General features: G+C 47.0%; 1 protein-coding gene across 7 annotated transcripts; it reads left to right on the forward strand.

The window, feature by feature from the left end:
* Positions 1-390: 390 nt before the first annotated feature.
* Positions 391-22,668, forward strand: med23 (mediator complex subunit 23). 7 transcript variants are annotated; one of them, XM_060041136.1, is made up of 33 exons: positions 391-588; positions 1,282-1,313; positions 1,401-1,488; positions 1,919-2,043; positions 3,720-3,831; positions 4,245-4,343; positions 4,701-4,802; positions 4,923-4,992; positions 5,168-5,280; positions 5,419-5,514; positions 6,493-6,510; positions 9,845-10,051; positions 10,390-10,533; positions 10,707-10,852; positions 11,512-11,757; positions 12,078-12,220; positions 12,505-12,679; positions 13,013-13,176; positions 13,585-13,956; positions 14,279-14,403; positions 14,788-14,993; positions 15,622-15,642; positions 16,002-16,182; positions 16,366-16,536; positions 16,882-17,098; positions 17,461-17,570; positions 18,040-18,166; positions 19,440-19,605; positions 19,886-19,958; positions 20,373-20,587; positions 20,861-20,981; positions 21,166-21,297; positions 21,988-22,668. In XM_060041136.1, exons 1-33 carry the CDS (start codon positions 538-540, stop codon positions 22,198-22,200), a joined length of 4,581 nt encoding a protein of 1,526 aa, XP_059897119.1. In that variant the 5' UTR covers positions 391-537; the 3' UTR covers positions 22,201-22,668. The 7 variants fall into 7 exon arrangements, with proteins under 7 accessions (XP_059897119.1, XP_059897121.1, XP_059897120.1 ...); XM_060041138.1 differs by lacking the exon at positions 15,622-15,642; XM_060041137.1 differs by lacking the exon at positions 6,493-6,510.
* Positions 22,669-22,804: the final 136 nt, after the last annotated feature.

Raw genomic sequence — 22,804 nt, forward strand, 5'->3', positions numbered from 1 at the left:
AACAGGTGCCATCATGGAAATTACCCTGGAACACCACAGAAAAATGCACAGTTATAAATTAAACAAAGGAAAAAAACGATGTAAAACCACCAAGTCACTGGAAATCGGAATAAAAAATTAATTCCACCACTAGCGAACCAATCTGGAAAAAAAATGTTTGTTGTTTTTATTGCGAGGAAATGTTTCGCTTTTTTATTTATTTTTACGACGGAGCGAAGTAAAGGTGCGGACACACCAAAAGCGTTACCCGCGTACCACGCGTATAAAATCGGCAATTTTTGAGGTGCGTACACGCGTATCATGCGTACCAAGCAACATTTTACTCGCGTTAAGAAACAACGCGGAACTATATCGCTTTGGGTATTGTTCCCCCTTCGGCTTGTTTTTGACGTTGCACGCTTCATTTACGCTTTTGTCCAGGCGCTGCAGCATTAGCTTGCCTTAGCAGATGCCTCATCTAGTACACCAGTCATATAGAAGAATACAGTAATCCATGTGTATGATGGTCAGGTGAAATTGATACCTAGATATTGCAACATGGCCCTTTCAATGGAAACCCAGCTCCAGAGCATCTTTGAAGATGTGGTGGTAGGTCGCATGGTCCTCTTTTATTGCGGTTATAATAAAGCTAACATGAAGTAGCGTCCCAGAGTGAATTGCCACAACGTTATGATGGGCCAATTTGTAACCTGCCCCAAATCAACCGTGGTCAGACAAAGTAACTATTGTGATCAAATGTGCCTAAATACCGGGCAGCATCATGTATTCTGAACAAGGAAACTGAATGGAAAAAATTGGTGTAAAGTATTTCTATCACTGCCTGCGATTCCATGTAGCACATGCACAACTTATATTAATTTAACGTTAGACCTTGGTAGAAGGCAAACCACAAGGCAAAATATGGTGTCCAAGGCTAGTTACAATTCACTCCATTGAGTTCCATATCCATGAAAATATGTATACTCAGATACTGTTAAATGGCTATAAACTCACAAATATTGCAACTCTACCTCACCTCTCGTGTGGGAAGCGTTCAATCCCTTCAGCTCACGTTATGCTTCACAGACGGATCAACAAAATATGCCTGTCATGCCCATACAAAGAAGATATATATCTATATATATATTATATATATATACCCAAAATATCTGTAGAGGTGCAATATTAGTGAGTTTATTGCTATTAAATACAATCAGATACCTTCGCTTGCTGCAAGACCTATGCTCTACCCAGTATATTTTACCACTGATTATTCTCCTGTCCATGCCCACTGTCTGGCAGAAAACGGAGATGATCGAAGAGGCCTTTGCTGGGTATGCACACAAACACACACACACACGATTGCACACGATTGCACACGTGTGCTTGGGCATGTGTGATCAATTGTTTTTTTATTGCAGCATGTTTATGGACACTCCAGAAGATGAGAGGACTAAATTGATCAGCTGTCTTGGAGCCTTTAGGCAGTACTGGGGGACGTTGCCACAGGTGAGCATTCACCCTTGTAGTGCATCACACCCACCTGAAAGTTACTGGGTTTGAATCTCCAGATCTGGAATGTAACTAGTAGTCATCTTGGAGAAAGTTGCCTGCTTGCTACTCAGAGTGAAATCATATACATTTTAGCTAAGATACAAAGAATGAACGTGGCTGCTAAATGAGAAAATTCCCTTCTGAGAGCTTGATCTGCTTTGCGCGAATGAGTTCCTTTGGAAGAATATCTTTTGTATTCGAGGCAAAACTCCCCCTTGCAGGCGTGGTTTGCTGCCCAGGCTCCTTGCGGATTCCCCCAAGAAGTTCTGCTATTGCATAGTAGCACCGCTGGATCGCAAATTAGCTTGCACATAACATTTGAAGGGTTTGTTGTTCCTGTCTGTTGATTGTACGCTTCCTTGTTTCTTTGTCCGTCTGCCGATAGGAGTCTCATGACCAGTGTGTTCAGTGGATTGTGCGGTTTACTCACAGCCAACACAGCCCCAAGCGTATCTCCTTCCTGTACGACTGTCTGGCCATGGCTGTGGAGACCAGCTTACTACCACCCCGGTACGCAGAATCACACACCTGGAGAAGTTGGACCCTCAGGCACTGAGGGATAAGCGCTAGGGCTGAACGATATATCGAAAATGTATCGTGAGCGTGCTATCAACGCTTGCGATAGACATACTGCAAAGATTACTTAAACTTCGATAAAATGTAGTCTACCTACGGGTCAAATTTTTTAGAAAGTTCAGCACCAGATCCGACCCGTCACCCGTGATGATATTATCAAAATTAAATCAGCACCCACCCGGACCCGTTAAAATTTGGCCCGTTTCCCGGCCCGTGTCCACGATAAATCACTCACAAGCTAAAACCATTCAAATGAAAGTGCTTTATATTTATCTGGCACTATTGGAGCACGATTCTCTTGTGCTCCGCCTCCAACTACGAGATGGTTAGTGTTCTGTTACACCTTCCCTGCTGTCGCCTCCCAGACCGTAGTCGAGGAGCATATCGGAGACCTTTACTTTGACCGGCAGTGGCTCTTCTTATATGTCAGAATATGGTCGGAATGAAGTGGCCCACCGATTCTTGACAGGCTGGGTACTTTATTCTTACACACAACCGGACTCGTTCGTTACTTCACTAGACTTACACACGCTACCGCTCACTCTCCTCGCCAATCCACTCACTCGCTGACGAGACTCACACTCACAAACTGCCATTATCGCGCACACACATATGCTACCCTTATAATATTAGGTTCTTTAATGCCCCCCCATATTTGCGATATGGTAATTTAGACACACAAATATTTCACATATTTTTCAATTATGTTTTATTTCAGCAAACTAAAATCCTGTTTCGGACCTCATTCGCTATCTGCCCGCAAGGAGTTCTTTACCCGCCCGCATCCCCGCCCGTGAATTTTAGGGACGTCACAATCCGCCCGTTTTAGCAACTTTCATGCGGTTCACCTGCTGGACTCTACGCACAGTGTTGGTTCTCCAGTTCAACACAAGCCCTTTTGTTTAACTACACTGTTGCTGATTGTTCCTTGTGTTAGCTTTTTTTGGCCCAGAACTCACCATGATGGTATATCATTGTTTTATGACTATCATTTTATTCATATTTGATGTTGTTTTAATGTCATCTTTTATGCAGCCTTAACCCCCCAGACAGCATTCTGCAACACCTTATTGGCTCAACAAATTAGTGGTTTAGAAAAAGGCTACCATGTTTGAAAAGAGGTGACCAGTTTAAGTTCAAATGAGTGATAAGTAAATGACAATTTCATTTTGTTTGCAGTATCAGACAATGTTCAAGGCGGCATTGTGATAAAGACTATGTTGGAATGGAAACAATGCATTTATTTGATAATTTCTGCATCAGTCTATGTTGGCAACAAATAGAGTGAACAAAAACATTCAATATCGCAAGTCATATCGTTATCTTAGTATAGAATATTGTTAGCGCACATCGCATGTTTTCCTAACATCGTGCAGCCCTAACAAGCGCATTGGGTGCCCTAGATATTCGGTCATTCTCTGGATTGATTTGTTTTGGATTGTTGTATAGCCGACATTATTTAATGAAGTGAAGTGATTTACATTTTTGACCTCTAGAGAGTATCAACGGAACACTGTACTGCGAAAGGAACTCGTGTAAACTGTCCAAAAAACGTTGCTTTTATAATTGTCTAACAAATTCCATCTGTATCCTATTGGCTGGCCATCTAGGATGGTGTGTGTAGCACTGATCAGCTCAGACAGCTTGGAGTGGGAGAGGAGCCAGCTGTGGGCTCTTACCTTCAAACTCATCCGCAAGATCATCGGTGGGGTGGACTACAAGGTATATCTATTATCTAATACACACGCACACACATTGAACTCACACACTAAGGCCCAGTCCCATTTCTACCCCTTACCCCTTCCCCTTACCCCTTCAAAACAAGGGGGAGGGGGAAGGGGTAAGGGGTAGAAATGGGATTGGGCCTCTCCCTTCTGGGGTGGCTCAGCAACCCTAGAAGGATAACCGAGAGTAGGTAACTAGTAAGCCCACAGTGGTCGGACATACGACACGGATCACCGAGAGACATAACGGTATTAGGAGATGTCAAACATTCTAGTTCCTGGATGGATTCCCGAGGCACCTAAGATCTTAGTGTTTTTAAGCCTACGAGGATCTGGGAAAAGCGCTGTGCTAATGAAGGGTTTGCTCTTATTGCAGTACATTTATTTCCTGTGTGTGCTGGTGTCCCCCAGGGTGTCCGTGACCTATTGAAAGCTGTGCTGGACAAGATTCAGAGCATTCCCACCACGGTCAGCTCAGCGGTGGTCCAGCAACTACTAGTCGCCAGAGAGGTACTTCATAAACCCACATCTACATGTTTACTACAAAGAACTTTGTGCTTGGGCCTAGCTTCTACTCTTTTCGAACTGTTCCTCTTAGTTGAGTGCCTCTTCTGTACATTGTTGTTCCTAATTTCTTCTCACATCTCTTTTCCCTGTTAATAGCAGGCATTCATTCACCAATGCTTTGTTGAACCAAACCAAAACAAAATATAGGGAAAATACATGTAAACACCCACAAATATATTTTATATAACATATAAACCTGTGTACATGTACATATACCTGCACTTACAGCAGTAGCTTGAAGCATTTTCTAAAGTATTTTACCACAGCATCATCAGTTTTGTGTGTGTTTGTTTTCATCAGGTGGTAGAGTATATCCTGGACAGAAATGCCTGCCTCCTTCCTGCCTATTTTGCCATCACAGAGATCAGAAAACTCTATCCTGAGGGACAGCTGTCACACTGGGTATGCGCGCGTATGTGTGTGTGTTTTCATTGCCCAGGACACTGTATTTTTAGTTATTTGTAATGCATGCGTGTGTGTGGGTATTTATCTTTCGTCCTTCCACATGCACTTTCTCTCTAGCTCCTGGGAAGTCTGATATCAGACTTTGTCGACAGTTTCCGACCTACGTCCAGAATCAACTCCATCTGTGGTAGGCTAAAGGAAATGTGTGGCATCTCACATTTCGACACACACGTCTCACCTTCTTGATACAAATTTGGGAGTTATATTTTCTGCTTAATTTTTTTTAATCTTAAATTCATATGAATGAGCTGAACATACTCAAAGGTTTGTCTATGTGTGTGTGTGTGTGTGTGTGTGTGTAGGCAGGTGTAGCCTGTTGCCTGTGGTGAATAACAGCGGTGCCATCTGTAACTCCTGGAAATTAGACCCCAACACACTGCGTTTTCCCCTAAGGGGCATGCTGCCTTATGACAAGGTAACACAAGCACACGGTTCTATCAAGGTTCTCCATCTCTTGTTTGTCATCCACGTCTCTCACTAACTCACTCTAATTCTCCAACTCAAAAGTCTTCTTCTGTTAATATTCGGTATGCGGGTTGTTATCGTTTCCCAGGACCTGTTTGAGCCCCAGACAGGCCTGTTGCGTTACGTGCTGGAGCAGCCGTACTCTAGAGAAATGGTGTGCAACATGCTCGGACTCAACAAGCAGGTAACCATTCTCGCTCTCCCTCTCTCTCTCTTTCTCACTCTCTCTCTATGCCCCTACCTCCTCCATTGTTGCTTTATATATTGTCCCCTTTATTTCTGTCTGTTATTATTTTTCTTTTTTTGCATCATTGCAGGATAGTTTCTACTTTTTAACAATTCCATAACTTTTTTTCCCCTCTAATTGTTCTGGAGTTGGTTTTGATATCCTCCATTTTTAATGGTTCCCAATTGAGATCAAGTACTACTACTTCATTCTTCACATTCTCTTTGTCTTTCTTGGCTTCCTCATGCGGAAACTCTCACGCACCACTCAGTTTTTTTACCTGCTAACTCTGTCAAGCACCATATATTGTAACTGTCTGTTGACCCAAATATGAACCTCCGGGGGGGCTATATGGTAAACCCGGCCACAATGCACTGGTGTCTGTTTACCCTGCTTTCATTGGCTGCACCTTCAGGAAGTCTAGTAAAGCCCATAAATGGAAAAATCTGAAGGCAATATAGAGATGCATAATAATGCGTGCAATCATTTTATTTTAACATTTCTTTCAAAAATATATGCATACATTGATTATTGACTGACGGTGGATTAAGGGACAAACATGAAATATACGAGCTGCTGAATTAAAATTGTATGTGCAACTTTGAGTTTTCCATTTGGCTAAGGCTATTCTTCAAAATATTGAACCTTGAACCTTCACAATAATTTATGGTTCATTGGTGGAACTTCCTTTCATTGATGAGCATTTTTATTTTCTATGAAAACAATCACCATTGTTGGATGACCACGGCTGAGTTGATGTTCTAACTGTTCTCAAAGGGGAGAACGTAGCTCCTTAGTCACTTTCTTCTTTTCTCTTTCTCTCTTTTGTTCTTTCCTTTCTTTATCTCTCTGTTCTTCTGTTTGGTTTTGTTTTCTCCTTATATTCTTTCTTGTCCTGGTTGTGTGTCGCGTCTGTCTCTGCCATGCACTCTCTAGACTCTGAACATTGCCCAGGTATGTCGTTGTTCCTCTCCCTGGTCACCTGACCTGCTAACTAACCAGCCCATTGGACGCTTGGCTCCTTAGACACGCTGATGAGCATCATCACCGTCTTAGAAATGTCAAACCGGGGGAGGGGAAGGGACACATGGATGGAGAAAAAGAACGAAAAACCCCAGGACTTGGAATGAGAACAGCAGGGTTTTGTGGATTTTGCGTTGTGTGAATAAAACTGTGTGCGTATGGACGCACAGAGTAGGAAAGGCTGTAGAAATGCAGCGTCATGAAATATCACTGCAAAGTGGTCCATGTCTTCACAGCCTCTTCTAAATAAGGGTATGTTCTCCGCATTACCCCTGTGAACACGGGAACAACGCTTTAAATCACTCCCAACTTCACACAAACAAACGAGGTTGAATTTAGGCAGTTCCGTTAAACTACACTTGAACCAGAATCCATATTTGAACCAGAATAAATTTAAACCATGTCTTGACTAATTGGATCTCTCTTAACACATAGTTCTTTCAATTTAGTTACGATAAACAGTTTACACAAGTTCATTTATGAATTTGTTATGGAGTTAATTCAACTCTTAACTCTATTGGGGCACCACAGAATCACAGATTCATTCAACCAGCCCAACATACTCTGATGTTGGTATTTCAAGTCCTGGTGCGCTGCATGTGTGAATGTGTTCTGGTCCTTGCCTTGTGTTTGTTTGTGACTTTGAGGTTTTTTTTAAGCAGAGGGTCTCACCTTCTCCTATTTTCTGTTGAGTTGACATGGGCAAAACAACTCTTAATTTACTAACCAATTGGTTGCTTATGCTTATTTTGGGTGCAGAAGGGGATCAAAAATAGAACTCAGTCCAGATTCAACACTTTCCTACATTCCTAAACATTGTCTAACTAGTTTTCCGCTATGTGAAATTGCTAACATTTTAGTATAGCAAATTGGATCATAACAACGAACACTAAATGAATCCGCTTGAGTGACATAAATTCCTTTCGATCAGTAGGTGTAGAAATCAATAACCCTCTTTTTTTTAGCACATTGATCAAGAAGATATATCCACAATTTCGGTCTGTTTTGGGTCATTCGTTCCTGTTGGACAATTGTATATTTGTTACAAATGTTTGTTCACAACATCGTCATTAAAAGGTATGTTTATTTCCTTGTAGTGGGGCCCAACATAGGATAACATTAGAACCCTTATGACCTCAGGTCTAGTATGGCAATGGGAAGGATATTTCTACCCAGTCAATTTCAAAACACAGAAACGAGATTCAACCTCAATAATAAGACGTGGTTGAAAGTTGTTTTTCTACTTTTGAAACAGTTCCTTATCGTAAACCGCCGGCTGTGGGTTTTGTTCTTAATCTTTTAATAGCCAGTTATTTTAATTGTACTTATCCGCCAACGAGCCCGGTCAACCCCTTTCCTACACACAAACGTCTAATTACCAGGGAGTTGAAATGCCTGTGGTGCTCTCGTAGGTGTGTTTGCGTGCACGCGTGTGTCTGTTGCTGAGTGCCGACCTCATTACCGCTCAGGGGTGGAGGCTGAGGCCCAGCACTCTGATGGGTGAATGTAGAATGTAGGTGTTGGCATGATGTTTGGATTCGTCGTCCGTTCCCAAGTCATGTCCAGCCGTCTGTCCGGCCGTGCCCCGTGCAGCCCTGCATGTCTGTCTGTGTGTATGCGGTGTTTTTGATTTGTTGGTTTCGTTGTTTTATTTAAAACCATGTTATGTCGCGTGCCGATGTAGCGCCCACCTCCAACCACCACCATTCTCAATAGCACCCAGCTGCAGCCCCGGAGCCAGGGCCTGTGGTGCGGCAGAGGGCCCTGTGGTGTGGCAGAGCCCTGTTGCCCCACCACAGGCCTGTTGCCACACCACAGGACCCGTCTCCGGGGCTGCAGCTGGGTGCTACTCACCATTACCCCACTCTGTAGTCCTCTCAGGGGGTTGTCATCGGTATAAACTATGGGATTTGTAATCAGTCGAGGAGTTAGCCTGGCTAATGCTAATGCCCACTCCTGATAAAATAGTGTTTTTCCTATGGGTGGGTAATTAACAACCAGGTGAATGAAGGATAATTGGTGGATAATGGGCCAGTGTCCCATCCAGGGAGTGTAATAGATGAACTAATAGCGCCTTCATTACATCACTGTTCAGGTCTACCCTGCACACAGTAATACATCGGATTTGTTGATTCTAGAGCAATATTTATATGAAAATGTAAAGAAGGTAAATACAAAAACTACTTTTGGTAGTTTTGCACATTTTCCCTAATTGACAAGAATGTCAATGTTGCAAATGTCGCTTTTATTTGTAACAATAAATTAAAAATAAAATGTGACGTTCTTTCATCTCCCTCTTCACCCCACATCCTCTTGGTATTGTTTGCTTCCTGTCATCCTGTCGTTCATCGCTAGCCTCCATCTCTCTTTCATCAAGTTATGCTAGTTATCTGAGTAGATGGGCAGGTAAAGTAAGACAAGCCTAGGGATGTGTTAACTCTACGTCATTTTCTTTAAGTTGGTCGTAACACGGCGATATTGTTTATGAAGTGATTAAACATTTCTCTTGTTTGTTTGTTTCTCCTCCCCTGCTTCCTCCCTCTCACCGCTCCATCCATCCCTTTGTTTCTTTTGTTTGTTTAAACAACCCTCTCCTTCCCTCTCTATTCTTCACACTGTTCAACAAATGATTGACAACCCTTCCCCTCAACCACACCCTTCATAACACCATCCCTCCACTCCCCCATCTCCCACTCCCCACCACCACCTCCACCTCCATCCCTCCACCCAACACCACCTCAAACCCTCCACCTCTCTCCACCCACCACCACCTCAAACCCTCAACCCCCTCTCCACCCAACACCACCTCAAACCCTCCACCTCTCTCCACCCACCACCACCTCAAACCCTCAACCCCCTCTCCACCCAACACCACCTCAAACCCTCCACCTCTCTCCACCCAACACCACCTCAAACCCTCCACCTCTCTCCACCCACCACCACCTCAAACCCTCAACCCCCTCTCCACCCAACACCACCGCAAACCCTCCACCTCTCTCCACCCAACACCACCGCAAACCCTCCACCTCTCTCCACCCACCACCACCTCAAACCCTCAACCCCCTCTCCACCCAACACCACCGCAAACTCTCCACCCACCACCACCTCCACCACCTCAAACCCTCCATCCGTCCCCGCCCACCACCACCTCAAACCCTCCACCCCTCTCCACCTCAAACCCTCCACCCAACACCACCTCAAACCCTCCACCCCTCTCCATCTCAAACCCTCCACCCCTCTCTCTGACCCCCTCCACCCCTCCCAGCACAAGCAGCGGTGCCCGGTGCTGGAGGAGCAGCTGGTGGACCTGGTGGTGTACGCCATGGAGCGCTCGGAGACGGAGGAGCACTTTGACGCCGACGTGGGCGGCACCAGCCAGCTGCTGTGGCAGCACCTGTCCTCCCAGCTCATCTTCTTCGTGCTCTTCCAGTTCGCCAGCTTCCCCCACATGGTGCTGTCCCTGCACCAGAAGGTAAGGGGCCTCGCCGGCGCCCCCTGGAGGTTGAGCGTGGCCTGTAGCGGTTCAGCAGCACCTGAACCGGCTATGGACATTTAGGGCACACACACGCACACACAGTGACACACCAAATACTTATATTGCTTGCCATACTTTTTCTTGGCAGCTTTTTATTTATTTATTACTAATGTATTTATTATATAGGAAATCACTTTGAAATCTGGCAACTTTGGATACTTTGGATGATTACAGCTACAGCCCTAATCACCTGCCTGTTGAGATGTTACCTTTGTGTGTGTGTGTGTGTCCCTGATCGCCTCCTCATGATCAGCTTGATGTGTGATGTTCCCCAGCTTGCGGGCAGAGGTCTGATCAAGGGCAGGGACCACCTGATGTGGGTGCTGCTGCAGTTCATCTCCGGGAGCATCCAGAAGAATGCCCTGGCCGACTTCCTGCCCGTCATGAAGCTCTTTGACCTGCTGTACCCCGAGAAAGAAGTAAGAGAGAGTGTGTGTGTGTGTGTGTGTGTGTGTGTGTGTGTGTGTGTGTGGGGGGGGGGGGGGTTCGTGTGTGTATGTGTGGGATTTTGTTTGTATGTTAAGAGCTTTGATAAACAAAAAAGGATGTCTTTCTTACCGTCTTCCTCCCTCTCCATCCCGCTCCCTCCCAGTGTATTCCCGTCCCGGACATTAACAAGCCCCAGTCCACTCACTCCTTCGCCATGACGTGCATCTGGATCCACCTGAACCGCAAGGCCCAGAACGACAACTCCAAGCTGCAGATACCCATACCCCACTCGCTGAAACTACACCACGAGTAAGAATCCGTCCCAAGCTTTTTGATGTGAATGGATCAAAATTAACGGATGAGGAAAGCACCCCTGACCCAGCAGGCCCTCGAACTGGGGAAAACTATAGTAGAAGTATTGTGCTGCGTTCCAATCTCCCAGTCTGCAGGACTCCCCACTGCTGATTCTACTGTCATTCATTCATTCTGTGAGCTGACGTTAACAGAATAGTCGTCCATCAAGAGATCCTATAAGGTTACGATTATGTTTTCCACTGTAGTAGCTTTTATCCAAGCCAGCCACTTGCAGTGAAGCTGATTTTATTTTAGGGGCATGTCCTGAATGAACAGGGTTAGGGGTACATCTGGGTTCAAACCCAGAACCCTTCTGCTAGAAGTCTTAACACATTCATTTATTTGACCAAAAAAAATTGAAAATATGCAATATAAACGAGGAAAGAAACGTGCTTAGTCCTTGCTGCCTGAACTATTTAATGTAGAGGAATTGGCTGGTGTGCTAAGACCAGAGGTTGCTTGTGGACATTGTCTGTGTCCAGATGTTAATCAGCCATGATTTATTTCAACTCACCCCATCTTACGGTGTTGGCACAGAAACAAGCTTTTTGTTTCTCACCCTCCAATCTCTCTCTCGCTCCCCCTCCCCCTCCCCCCCTCCATCCACCCTCTAGGTTCCTGCAGCAGTCGCTCCGCAACAAGTCCCTGGGCATGTTGGACTACAAGATCGCCCTGCTGTGCAACGCCTACAGCACCAACTCGGAGTGCTTCACGCTGCCCATGGGCGTGCTGGTGGAGACCATCTACGGCAACGGCTCCATGCGCATCAACCTGCCCGGCACAAACTGCACCGCCTCGGGCTCCGTGTCCCCCCTGCCCATGAACCTGCTGGACTCCCTGACCGTGCACGCCAAGATGAGGTGGGTGTGGGAGGGGCTTCAAAGTACATCCATGTGCTTCAAGTGGTTATTTAATTCAATTCTCAACTTGTTGCCGATATAGTGACGTTTAAGTTACATTTATTTTCTCTTTCATTCTCTCATTCTCTCTCTCTAACTAACGCCTTCTTCCTTTCTTTCTCTTTTTTCTTTCTTTCTTTCTTTTTTCTTTTTTTCTTTTTTTTCTCTCTTTTTTTCTCTCTCTCTCTCTCTCTCTCTCTCTCTCTCTCTCTCTCTCTCTCTCTCTCTCTCTCTCCATATCACTCACCTAATTGTCTCTGTGCTTGGGTTTTCCCCATCAGTCTGATCCACAGCATTGCCACTCGTGTGATCAAGCTGGCCCACGCCAAGTCCAGCATCGCCCTGGCCCCGGCCCTGGTGGAGACCTACAGCAGGCTGCTGGTCTACATGGAGATAGAGTCTCTGGGCATCAAGGGTTTCATAAGTCAGTTCACCGGCCGGGTCTCATAACCAGACGCATACACACACCGTTTAGGTTCAACCGTTATCAATAATAGAATATATTGTACTTCCTCGTATAGAAGTAATGTAATCTTGAAATGATTTTATCATTATGGCGGGTGATAATGTTTGAACCTGTCAGAGCGTTTATCACGCGAGACGCGGCGAAACAAACTTCTCCCCAGTGTAGGTCATGGATCGTGTTTACTCTTGACCGAGTTGTTTTTTCCGTACTACAACTCCCATGATGCCCTCTGATGTTTGCAGGCCAGCTGCTGCCCAATGTGTTCAAGTCCCACGCGTGGGGCATCCTGCACACGCTGCTGGAGATGTTCAGCTACCGGATGCACCACATCCAGCCCCACTACCGCGTCCAGCTGCTGAGCCACCTGCACAGCCTGGCGGCCGTGCCCCAGACCAACCAGAACCAGCTGCACCTCTGGTACTAGAGGGGGCGACACACACACACACACACACACACACACACACACACACACACACACACACACACACACACACACACACACACACACAGGGACACACACACACACACACACACACAGGGACTCACACACACACACACACACACACACACACACACACACACACACACACACACACACACACACACACACACAGGGACTCACACACACACACAGGGACTCACACACACACACACACACACACACACAGGGACTATTTCGTCCTTGCAGAGAACCTGCTCCATGGATTGTAACTTGGACACACGGACCTCTCTCTCTCTGTCTGCCCCCAGTGTTGAGAGCACAGCCCTGCGGTTGATCACGGCACTGGGCAGCTCTGAGGTGCAGCCCCAGTTCACGCGCTTCCTCAACGACCCCAAGACGGTCCTGTCGGCAGAGTCGGAGGAGCTGAACCGAGCTCTGATCCTCACGCTGGCCCGAGCCACCCACATTACAGGTAGTTACAGCCCTCTGATCCTCACGCTGGCCAGAGCCACCCACATTACAGGTAGTTACAGCCCTCTGATCCTCACGCTGGCCAGAGCCACCCACATTACAGGTCGTTACAGCCCTCTGATCCTCACGCTGGCCAGAGCCACCCACATTACAGGTAGTTACAGCCCTCTGATCCTCACGCTGGCCAGAGCCACCCACATTACAGGTAGTTACAGCCCTCTGATCCTCACGCTGGCCAGAGCCACCCACATTACAGGTCGTTACAGCCCTCTGATCCTCACGCTGGCCAGAGCCACCCACATTACAGGTAGTTACAGCCCTCTGATCCTCACGCTGGCCAGAGCCACCCACATTACAGGTAGTTACAGCCCTCTGATCCTCACGCTGGCCTGAGCCACCCACATTACAGGTAGTTACAGCCCTCTGATCCTGGCCAGAGCCACCCACATTACAGGTAGTTACAGCCCTCTGATCCTGGCCAGAGCCACCCACATTACAGGTAGTTACAGCCCTCTGATCCTGGCCAGAGCCACCCACATTACAGGTAGTTACAGCCCTCTGATCCTCACGCTGGCCAGAGCCACCCACATTACAGGTAGTTACAGCCCTCTGATCCTGGCCAGAGCCACCCACATTACAGGTAGTTACAGCCCTCTGATCCTGGCCAGAGCCACCCACATTACAGGTAGTTACAGCCCTCTGATCCTGGCCAGAGCCACCCACATTACAGGTAGTTACAGCCCTCTGATCCTCACGCTGGCCAGAGCCACCCACATTACAGGTAGTTACAGCCCTCGGATCCTGGCCAGAGCCACCCACATTACAGGTAGTTACAGCCCTCTGATCCGGCCGTCCTCTTTGGTTTTTAACCGTTTCCCATTTATTTGAGTGGCTTGGTCAAATTTTAGTTAAAGGTAAGATATGCATAATTTCTTAAACACAAACGGAGCTAACCGGATTCCTTCCTCCCTTTTTTTACTTCCTTTCTTCTTTCCTTCCTTCCTCCCTCTCTCTCTCTCGTCGTGCCTTTCTTCCTCACCTCTGTCCTTCCTTCCTTATTGATCATAGTGACTGTGGATGACTCACATGCTGTGTGTGTGCAGATTTCTTCACAGGCTCTGACTCCATCCAAGGCACCTGGTGCAAAGACATCCTGCAGACCATCATGACCTTTACCCCGCACAACTGGGCCTCACACACACTGTCCTGCTTCCCTGCTCCCCTGCAGGTACACACACACACTCACTCACTCACTCACTCACTCACTCACTCACTCACTCACTCACTCACTCACTCACTCACTCACTCACTCACTCACTCACTCGCTCACACACACACACTTTCGTCCTAACTGATGTTGACTGCTGACTTGCACCCAGTCAGCATATTTTTTAAGATTAAAAAACAATATATCAAAGGAGCCCTGGCAAAGAAAAAAAAAAGGCCGCAAAAGTTACAGTTACAACATACAGACACTAATTAAAATTACGTCAAACGTGTAAAGGAGGTCGTCTCAAGTGCTCTCGGCCTGGATTTAAAAGCATTCAAACAAATCCGGATTGCTGTAATTCGCCTGACGAATGACCTCCCTCTCGTGCTCACTCTGTCCCAGGCGTTCTTCAAGCAGAACAACGTGCCCCAGGAGTCGCGCTTCAACCTGAAGAAGAACGTGGAGGAGGAGTACCGCAAGTGGAAGTCCATGTCCAACGAGAACGACATCATCACCCACTTCTCCCTGCAGGGCTCGCCGCCCCTCTTCCTGTGTCTGCTGTGGAAGATGCTGCTGGAGACGGACCACATCAACCAGATAGGCTTCAGGTGGGACACACACACACACACACTCATACCAATACACACACTCATACCAATACACACACTTATACCAATGCACACACTTATACCAATACACACACTCATACCAATACACACACTCATACCAATACACACACTCATACCAATACACACACTCATACCAATACACACACTCATACCAATACACACACTCATACCAACACACACACTCATACCAATACACACACTCATACCAACACACACACACACACACACACACACACACACACACACCCTCACGCACACACACACCCCCCCAACGCTCTGTTAATAGGCGTTACATTTACCACAACATGGAGCTACCGGCACTTTTATATCCAAAACACATTTGTACCAAACTTTAATTTTTTTTCTCGAAAATGTCATTATGTTGTGGTAGAGTATAACATTTGGTAATAAATAGAGTGATAACATTTAGTGGTAGTGCAACTGAACAGTCGATGTATAACATTTAGCAGTACTGCAAAGGTACAGTCGATGTGTAACATTTAGTGATGATGCAAAACTACATTAGAGTTGTACCATGTGTTTAGCCGTAGTGCAAAGCTACTATAGATGACGTGTAACATTTCAAAGTCCTTTCTCAATTCCACAGGGACGGCAAACCCCAACTTAAGTGAGTTATAGACTGCTATTAGCGGAAAACTGCACAAGACACGTACACATACACAAGCACATACACATACATGCACACAAACATACACACACACACACATACACACACACACAGGGACACAGACGAATGAGAACACACGCACACTGATACATACTATGTACATATAAACACAAAGGGGACCTGTACTATTTAAAAAAAAAAAAAAAAAAAAAAAAAAAAAAGGAAGAACCTTCTTTTTGGTTTATTTCTATTAAAGAACCTGCCTCCATTGAAAGATTGATACTATTGTATTGAAAAAGAAATTCCACATCCAATGTAATGGTGTGTGTGTGTGCGTGTGCGTGTGTTCTTTGTCTCAGGGTGCTGGAGCGGATCGGGGCCCGTGCGCTGGTGGCCCACGTGCGCACGTTCGCGGACTTCCTGGTGTACGAGTTCTCCACGTCGGCGGGGGGCCAGCAGCTCAACAAGTGCATCGAGATCCTCAACGACATGGTGTGGAAGTACAACATCGTCACCCTGGACCGACTCATCCTGTGTCTGGTGCGACTCACTCACTCACTCACAAACCCATACCAATGCACACACTCATACCAATGCACACACTCATACCAATGCACACACTCATACCAATACACACACATCTCACGCGTCGCTTATCCCTTCCTCTTTCACTTCTCTCGCTCTCGCTCTCCCTCTCGCTCTTGCTCTCCCCTCCCCCCGCAGGCGATGCGCAGCCACGAGGGCAACGAGGCCCAGGTGTGCTACTTCATCATCCAGCTGCTGCTGCTGAAGCCCAACGACTTCCGGAACCGGGTCAACGACTTCGTCAAGGAGAACGCGCCGGAGCACTGGCTGCAGAACGACTGGCACAGCAAGCACATGAGCTACCACAAGGTGCCCAGTGGTACCAAGCACGCATCCATCCACGTATATACACACACACACATCACAAGACACACACGCATCACAAAGCACACACACACACACACACACACAGGGGCGCACATGGGAAATATAATCGGAAAGCAAACATAGTGTTCTTGTTTTTTTAAGTAGTCAGAAAACGACACTCAACATTCCCTGTAACATTATTCACTATTACATAACGCCATACATTCCCGACACTATTGGTGTAGTCAGTGTGTGCATTTTGCCGTTCTGGGTGCACCGGATTTAAATGTTGGATTGGGGTGTTCCTCTCTGGCTCTTAACGCAGTCCGTCCTGATTCCCATTCATAGAAGTACCCCGAGAAGCTGTACTTCGAGGGTCTGGCCGACCAAGTGAACCCCCCCATGCAGCACACGTCCCAGTACCTGCCCATCTACTTCGGCAACGTGTGTCTGCGCTTCCTGCCCGTGTTCGACATCGTCATCCACCGCTTCCTGGAGCTCATCCCTGTCTCCAAGTCCCTGGAGACCCTGCTGGACCACCTGGGGGGGCTGTACAAGTTCCACGGTGAGCGGGACCTCTTTTAGACAGCGGGGAATAACACCCGGCGGCTACACAAACATGTCTGATGGTAATAAGGGAAGTCCCCAAAACGGTGTTATTCATCCTCTTAGGTGTGTGTGTGTGTGTGTGTGTGTGTGTGTGTGTGTGTGTGTGTGTGTGTGTGTGTGTGTGTGTGTGTGTGTGTGTGTGTGTGTGTGTGTGTGTGTGTGTGTGTGTGTTGGGGATTTCATTCATCCGTCTACGTGCGTACGTAGAGGATGTGGTTTTCTGCAGTCTTCACACCAGTAGTGTAATGTGTGTCTGTGTCTTCCTCCCCCCTCCTGTGTCTCGTGTGTACTCCACCATGCCACGTGTGCGCGGTGCAGACCGCCCGGTGACCTACCTGTACAACACGCTGCACTACTACGAGCGGCACCTGAGAGAGAGAACCAGCCTGAAGAGGAAGCTGGTGCACGCCATCATGTCTTCACTGAAGGTAGTGCATGTTCAATAATCACAATGGGTTATCGTCAGGGGCCCCTAGTTTGATTTGAACGGCCTCAATGACAGCAATCCTTGATAAAACTAATCTATTTGAAAAATTATATAATGATGTATAACGTATAGTAGTTGCTTAATTACATGGTAATTAACAAGTATTTACTGGGATTGTTATCAAGTGAGTATTATCAGGGTATTCTCGTAGGGCAGGATAGGCTCTAGTTGGGGTTGGTCCTAACCCTAGAAGTTCTGGGTTAAATGTCTGCAATTCCTGCAGTCTACCTGTAGCCAACCTAAAGCAAGAAACCAAACCCTAGCCTGCTCCTTAATGACACCTAAGACTCACTGTCCAGTCCCTTTGGATGAAGGAATCTGCTGGACGACCAATAGTAAACTAGTAATGGATGATAGTGCTCTGGGTATTCTGCTGGATGGAGCATCACTCAGGGTCTTGTTCCCTCCAGGACAACCGTACTCCGGGGTGGTGTCTCAGCGAGACCTACATCAAGTTTGGAATGAGCGCCCGAGAGGACAACGTGTGGATCCCAGATGACACCTACTACTGCAAGCTCATTGGACGGCTGGTGGACAATATCCTTTAATACACGCCCAGCTCATTGTCATCGATTGGCCATGTCCTCAAGACGACTGACGGCTAGTTATGATGGCCTTAACCAATCTTAAGAAGTGTTAAGAGGTATTGGATTCGATGAAGTAATGGAGCTCCGCTGATATCAATGGTTATAGTGGTAATGCGTAGCTCCAGATCAGCCAGGATTTCTAAGATATTAGAGAACAATAAATAAATGTGAGACTTAGGTGACTCACTCCCAAGATTAGAGACAATCAAGTTCACAATCAGAGTTTAGTCAATTTGAATTTAAAATGTGAATAGGTTGAATAGTAGGAGGATATACCCTAATCAGCCTAGTTCATAGCAGTGGGTAAGATGGGGAACAAATGAGGAAGAGAAACTCTGAGCATTAAACCAACGGAGAGTAACTGTGAGGACCGAGGATGAAGCGTGGGACGAAATGCGTTCATTCAAAACGCCTCACCAGCAAGTTTAAACAGAATCCTAAATAGAACTTTAAATCCAGCTTTAAACTAATGGAGCAACAGAATATAACTAAATCCAGGAATATTGTTAAAATGTTCACCAGTGACTTCAAGTTTGAGTCTAAACCTAAGGGTGCACTCACACTAGGCCATCTGGCCGTGGCCGTTGGCCGTTTTCACACCTGACCGTGCTCAAATGGCCCCATTGTTCTCTGGCCTGCACTCACACTAGGCCATCTGGCCGTGGCCGTTGGCCGTCGCAACTGTGGCCTGGCCACGGTAGGCTCTTGTACATACGTCATCACGTCGTAACACGTCATCACCAAGCGTCCGCTGCATGGACCATAATAAAGTCTGCCGCCAGTCAGAGTTTTAACAACAATGGACAACAACACAGAGAACACACCAACAGTTGAACCGCTTGACGCGATGTTTACCGTTTAATGGGAAAGAAAGCTCGTCGCCTTTATTATGTCCATGGTCGTCGCATGGACTATACGTCATCCAGCTCAGGTTGCGTAGCCGTGCGTGTGTCCGCTCATTAGCATCTGTACCGTAGCGGCCCGTACCGTAGCAGCACACCTCTCCCAAGTGGCCAAATTGGCCTGGCCTGGCCAGACTGGTCACACTCACACTGGCAGATTTGAGCACGGTTAGGTGTGAAAACGGCCTGGGCCACGGCCAGATGGCCTAGTGTGAGTGCACCCTAAAAGTCTAAACCTTAGGTTATAATATAATGTAGGTCCTCAGAAGACCCTGTGATGAAACCTCCTTCCTCGGGGCCCTTCCTTAACCCCTGTTCCACCGATGGCGGGCAAGTCCCCCGGTCCCTTCCCCAACTGTGACTGGAGGTTCAACGAGTTCCCCAACCCGGCCGCCCACGCCCTGCACGTCACCTGTGTGGAGCTGATGGCGCTGACAGTGCCCGGCAAGGATGTAGGCAACGCCCTGCTCAACGTGGTGCTGAGGAGGTAGGACACACACACCTGGGGACACACTCTCTCTCTCACTCTCTCACTCTCTCACTCTCTCGACTCACTCTACACACTCTCTCAACTTGACACTCTCTCACTCTCTCGCTCAACTCGAACAAAAATATTGACTTGAACCAAGAAAAGGCGTCCTTTGTGTTACACCGTGCAGCGTGAAGGTGTATTGCATCGATCTAGTTGTTATGGGTTTGGGGACAGGAGCACACTGCAGTAGGTGTTGTCTGGTCCCTGAGTCCCTGTGCTTCTCTGTGCCTCTCAGTCAGCCTCTGGTTCCCCGAGAGAACATCACAGCCTGGATGAACGCCATCGGACTGGTGATCACCGCCTTGCCTGTAAGACTGAGACACACATGCACACACGCACACACACACACACCCGACACTCTCAAAGCAAACGCATGACATCCCTCAGTCTCTCTCTCTATACCTAATGCTCTCTAGACTTAGTTAGTTAATAGATATGAACAAATGCATTCTGGGTTAATCCAGTGAATACTAAAGTGTGCAAGTAACTGAATGAAAAAACCCAGGGTCACCAGCCGCAACCAAACCCTCACACCTTTACACACACAGCTGGCGGGGGCTCCCCTCCAGCATCGGCTGAGAGAGTGTCCGGAAGTGTAGCACAGGCTCCTCCTCCTCTTACTCGACGTCGTGGAATGGGAACGTCTGGGAAGCAGGGTGACCTCCAGCCTCACCTCACCTGTCCGTATTCTCCTCGACCCCCCCCCCCCCCCCCCCCCCCAGGAACCCTACTGGATCGTCCTCCACGACCGCATCGTCTCGGTGATGGGCTCCCCCACGCTGACGACGGAGACGGCGTGGGCGGGCTGCCCCTTCGCTCTGCTGGACTTCACGGCCTGCCACCAGAGCTACAGCGAGATGAACTGCAGCTACGTGCTGGCGCTGGCACACGCCGTCTGGCACCACTCGTCCATCGGACAGCTCTCGCTCATTCCCAAGTGAGAAGCGCGCACACGCACACGCACACACACACTTACCCTTTAATTGAATCACACGTGGGCGTGTCCACCCAGATGCATGTCTGCGTAGTTCACACCTGCCAGGTGGTACAGCTCACTGGGTAGGCTTGTAGAAATAGCGGGACCCTTTCATTTCACCCTTTTCAACATCATAACTTTCGTTTGAAAAAATGTGAATTCTAATATCTGATTGATATTATGTAATTGTTTGTGTGTGTGTGTGTGTGTGTGTGTGTGTGTGTGTTTGTGTAGGTTTCTGTCAGAGACGCTGAAGCCTGTGGTCCAGACGGAGTTCCAGCTGCTGTATGTGTACCACCTGGTGGGGCCCTTCCTGCAGCGCTTCCAACAGGAGAGGACGCGCTGCATGCTGGAGGTGGGGCCACACACACACAGCCTACATAGACTCCTGTTGCTGAGCATCACCTCGGTCGGGCTAATGTGTGTGTGTGTGTGTGTGTGTGTGTGTGTGTGTGTGTGTGTGTGTGTGTGTGTGTGTGTGTGTGTGTGTGTGTGTGTGTGTGTGTGTGTGTGTGTGTGTGTGTGTGTGTGTTGTGCAGATTGGCGTGGCGTTCTACGAGATGCTGCAGGCGGTGGATCAACACAGTCAACACCTCCACTTCATGGACCCCATCTGTGATTTCCTCTATCACATCAAATACATGTACACGGGAGACAGCGTCAAGGAGCAGGTGGGGGTGGTTTCCCGATGGTTACGCAAAGCAGGACACGTATAATACTGCCGCAAACCATGTGTAAACTAATAAAGTCGATGTAACATACGCCTTCAATTTATATAATATTTGGAAAAATATAATCATGATGTTTAGTATGTATCAAAATGGAAATGTAAAATCATGGTATTTAGTCTTCGAATCATATTGAAAAAAAAAAAATATATTTATATATATTTAGCCTTAACCCCTGCAACTACTACCCCATTAGTCTATAATACATTTGGAACAAATTTGCAACATTTCATCTGTGAATGGGTATAATATTTGGAAAAATGTAATCGCGATCCGTAGTATTCCAATTTTTCTGACCCACCCCTACTTCGAAATAATGTATTTGACTAAGTCCTGATCGATGTTAATCACCTCACATTTTGACCTGCTTACTACTGGATAATTACTGCACTAATGCAGTGATGACCTGAGTGGTAAGATGAATTACGGTGACATGAATTAAGGTGACATGACAAAACATGCCCTGAAGGTTGCTTAACCTTCACCGTGTGCTGCCATTCGGCAGACCATGGCGCTGCCGAGAGAAACGGGTCACTATCCTGACCTCAGATCAGGATAGTGTCACACGGCTAGGCCACTGGTACATTGACGAAGGCTTGGGACTAATCCGTGTCTATGCCCCTCCCCCCTCAGGTGGAGAAGATCATCATGACTCTGCGTCCGGCCATGAAGCTCCGCCTCCGCTTCATCACCCACAGCAGCAAGATCGAGACGTCTTCGGCTGCACCGCCCTCCTCCTCCTCCACCACCACCACCACCTCCTCCTCCTCCGCCCAGCCTCCAACCTCCTCCATCTCTGTCTCCTCCCCCTCATCCACGCAGCACACTCCTATGTCAGTAGGCTAGGGAGCCGTGGACACACACGCGCACAGAGAAGGGGTGTTCTGTACATAAAATACACAAATGTGCTCTCAAGCCACAATCATTTTTTACTGAATTGTTTTTAGTTTTTCCATCATGACTGAAATAAACAAACAAAAACAAAATACGATTTTTTTGCGAATAAGAAGTAAAAAAAAAAAAAGGTGGTCGCCGTGACCAAAGCAATGTGAAGTTTGAATATCTTATAGACTCTCAAAGACATACTGTAGTACCAAGTACTGGGTTTCTTAACTTCTAGATCATGGAATGGAATGACGGAATGAGATCTAGTGATCGATCATAACATTGTGTCAGTGGCCTTAATCATTAATTGCGTATCATGCAGCAAATATTCAGTATCATGAATTCATTGTGTTAAGTCCTTTTGTAATATGTTACATTTCCATAAGGTATGCCTTCTGTACGCAAAATAAATTGATTTTCGTAATTTTGTATGAGCTGTCATGTGTCATTGTACAACCAATTTGTAGATAAATCATTGACCTTTCATAATAAAAAACTAATTAATTAATAGGCGTTTGGTCCTGAAGCTGCAGGCTTCAGTACTGCAGGAACATAATGCTGGCTG

This window comes from Gadus macrocephalus, chromosome 21 (assembly GCF_031168955.1).
Source record: "Gadus macrocephalus chromosome 21, ASM3116895v1".
Lineage (NCBI taxonomy): Eukaryota > Metazoa > Chordata > Actinopteri > Gadiformes > Gadidae > Gadus > Gadus macrocephalus.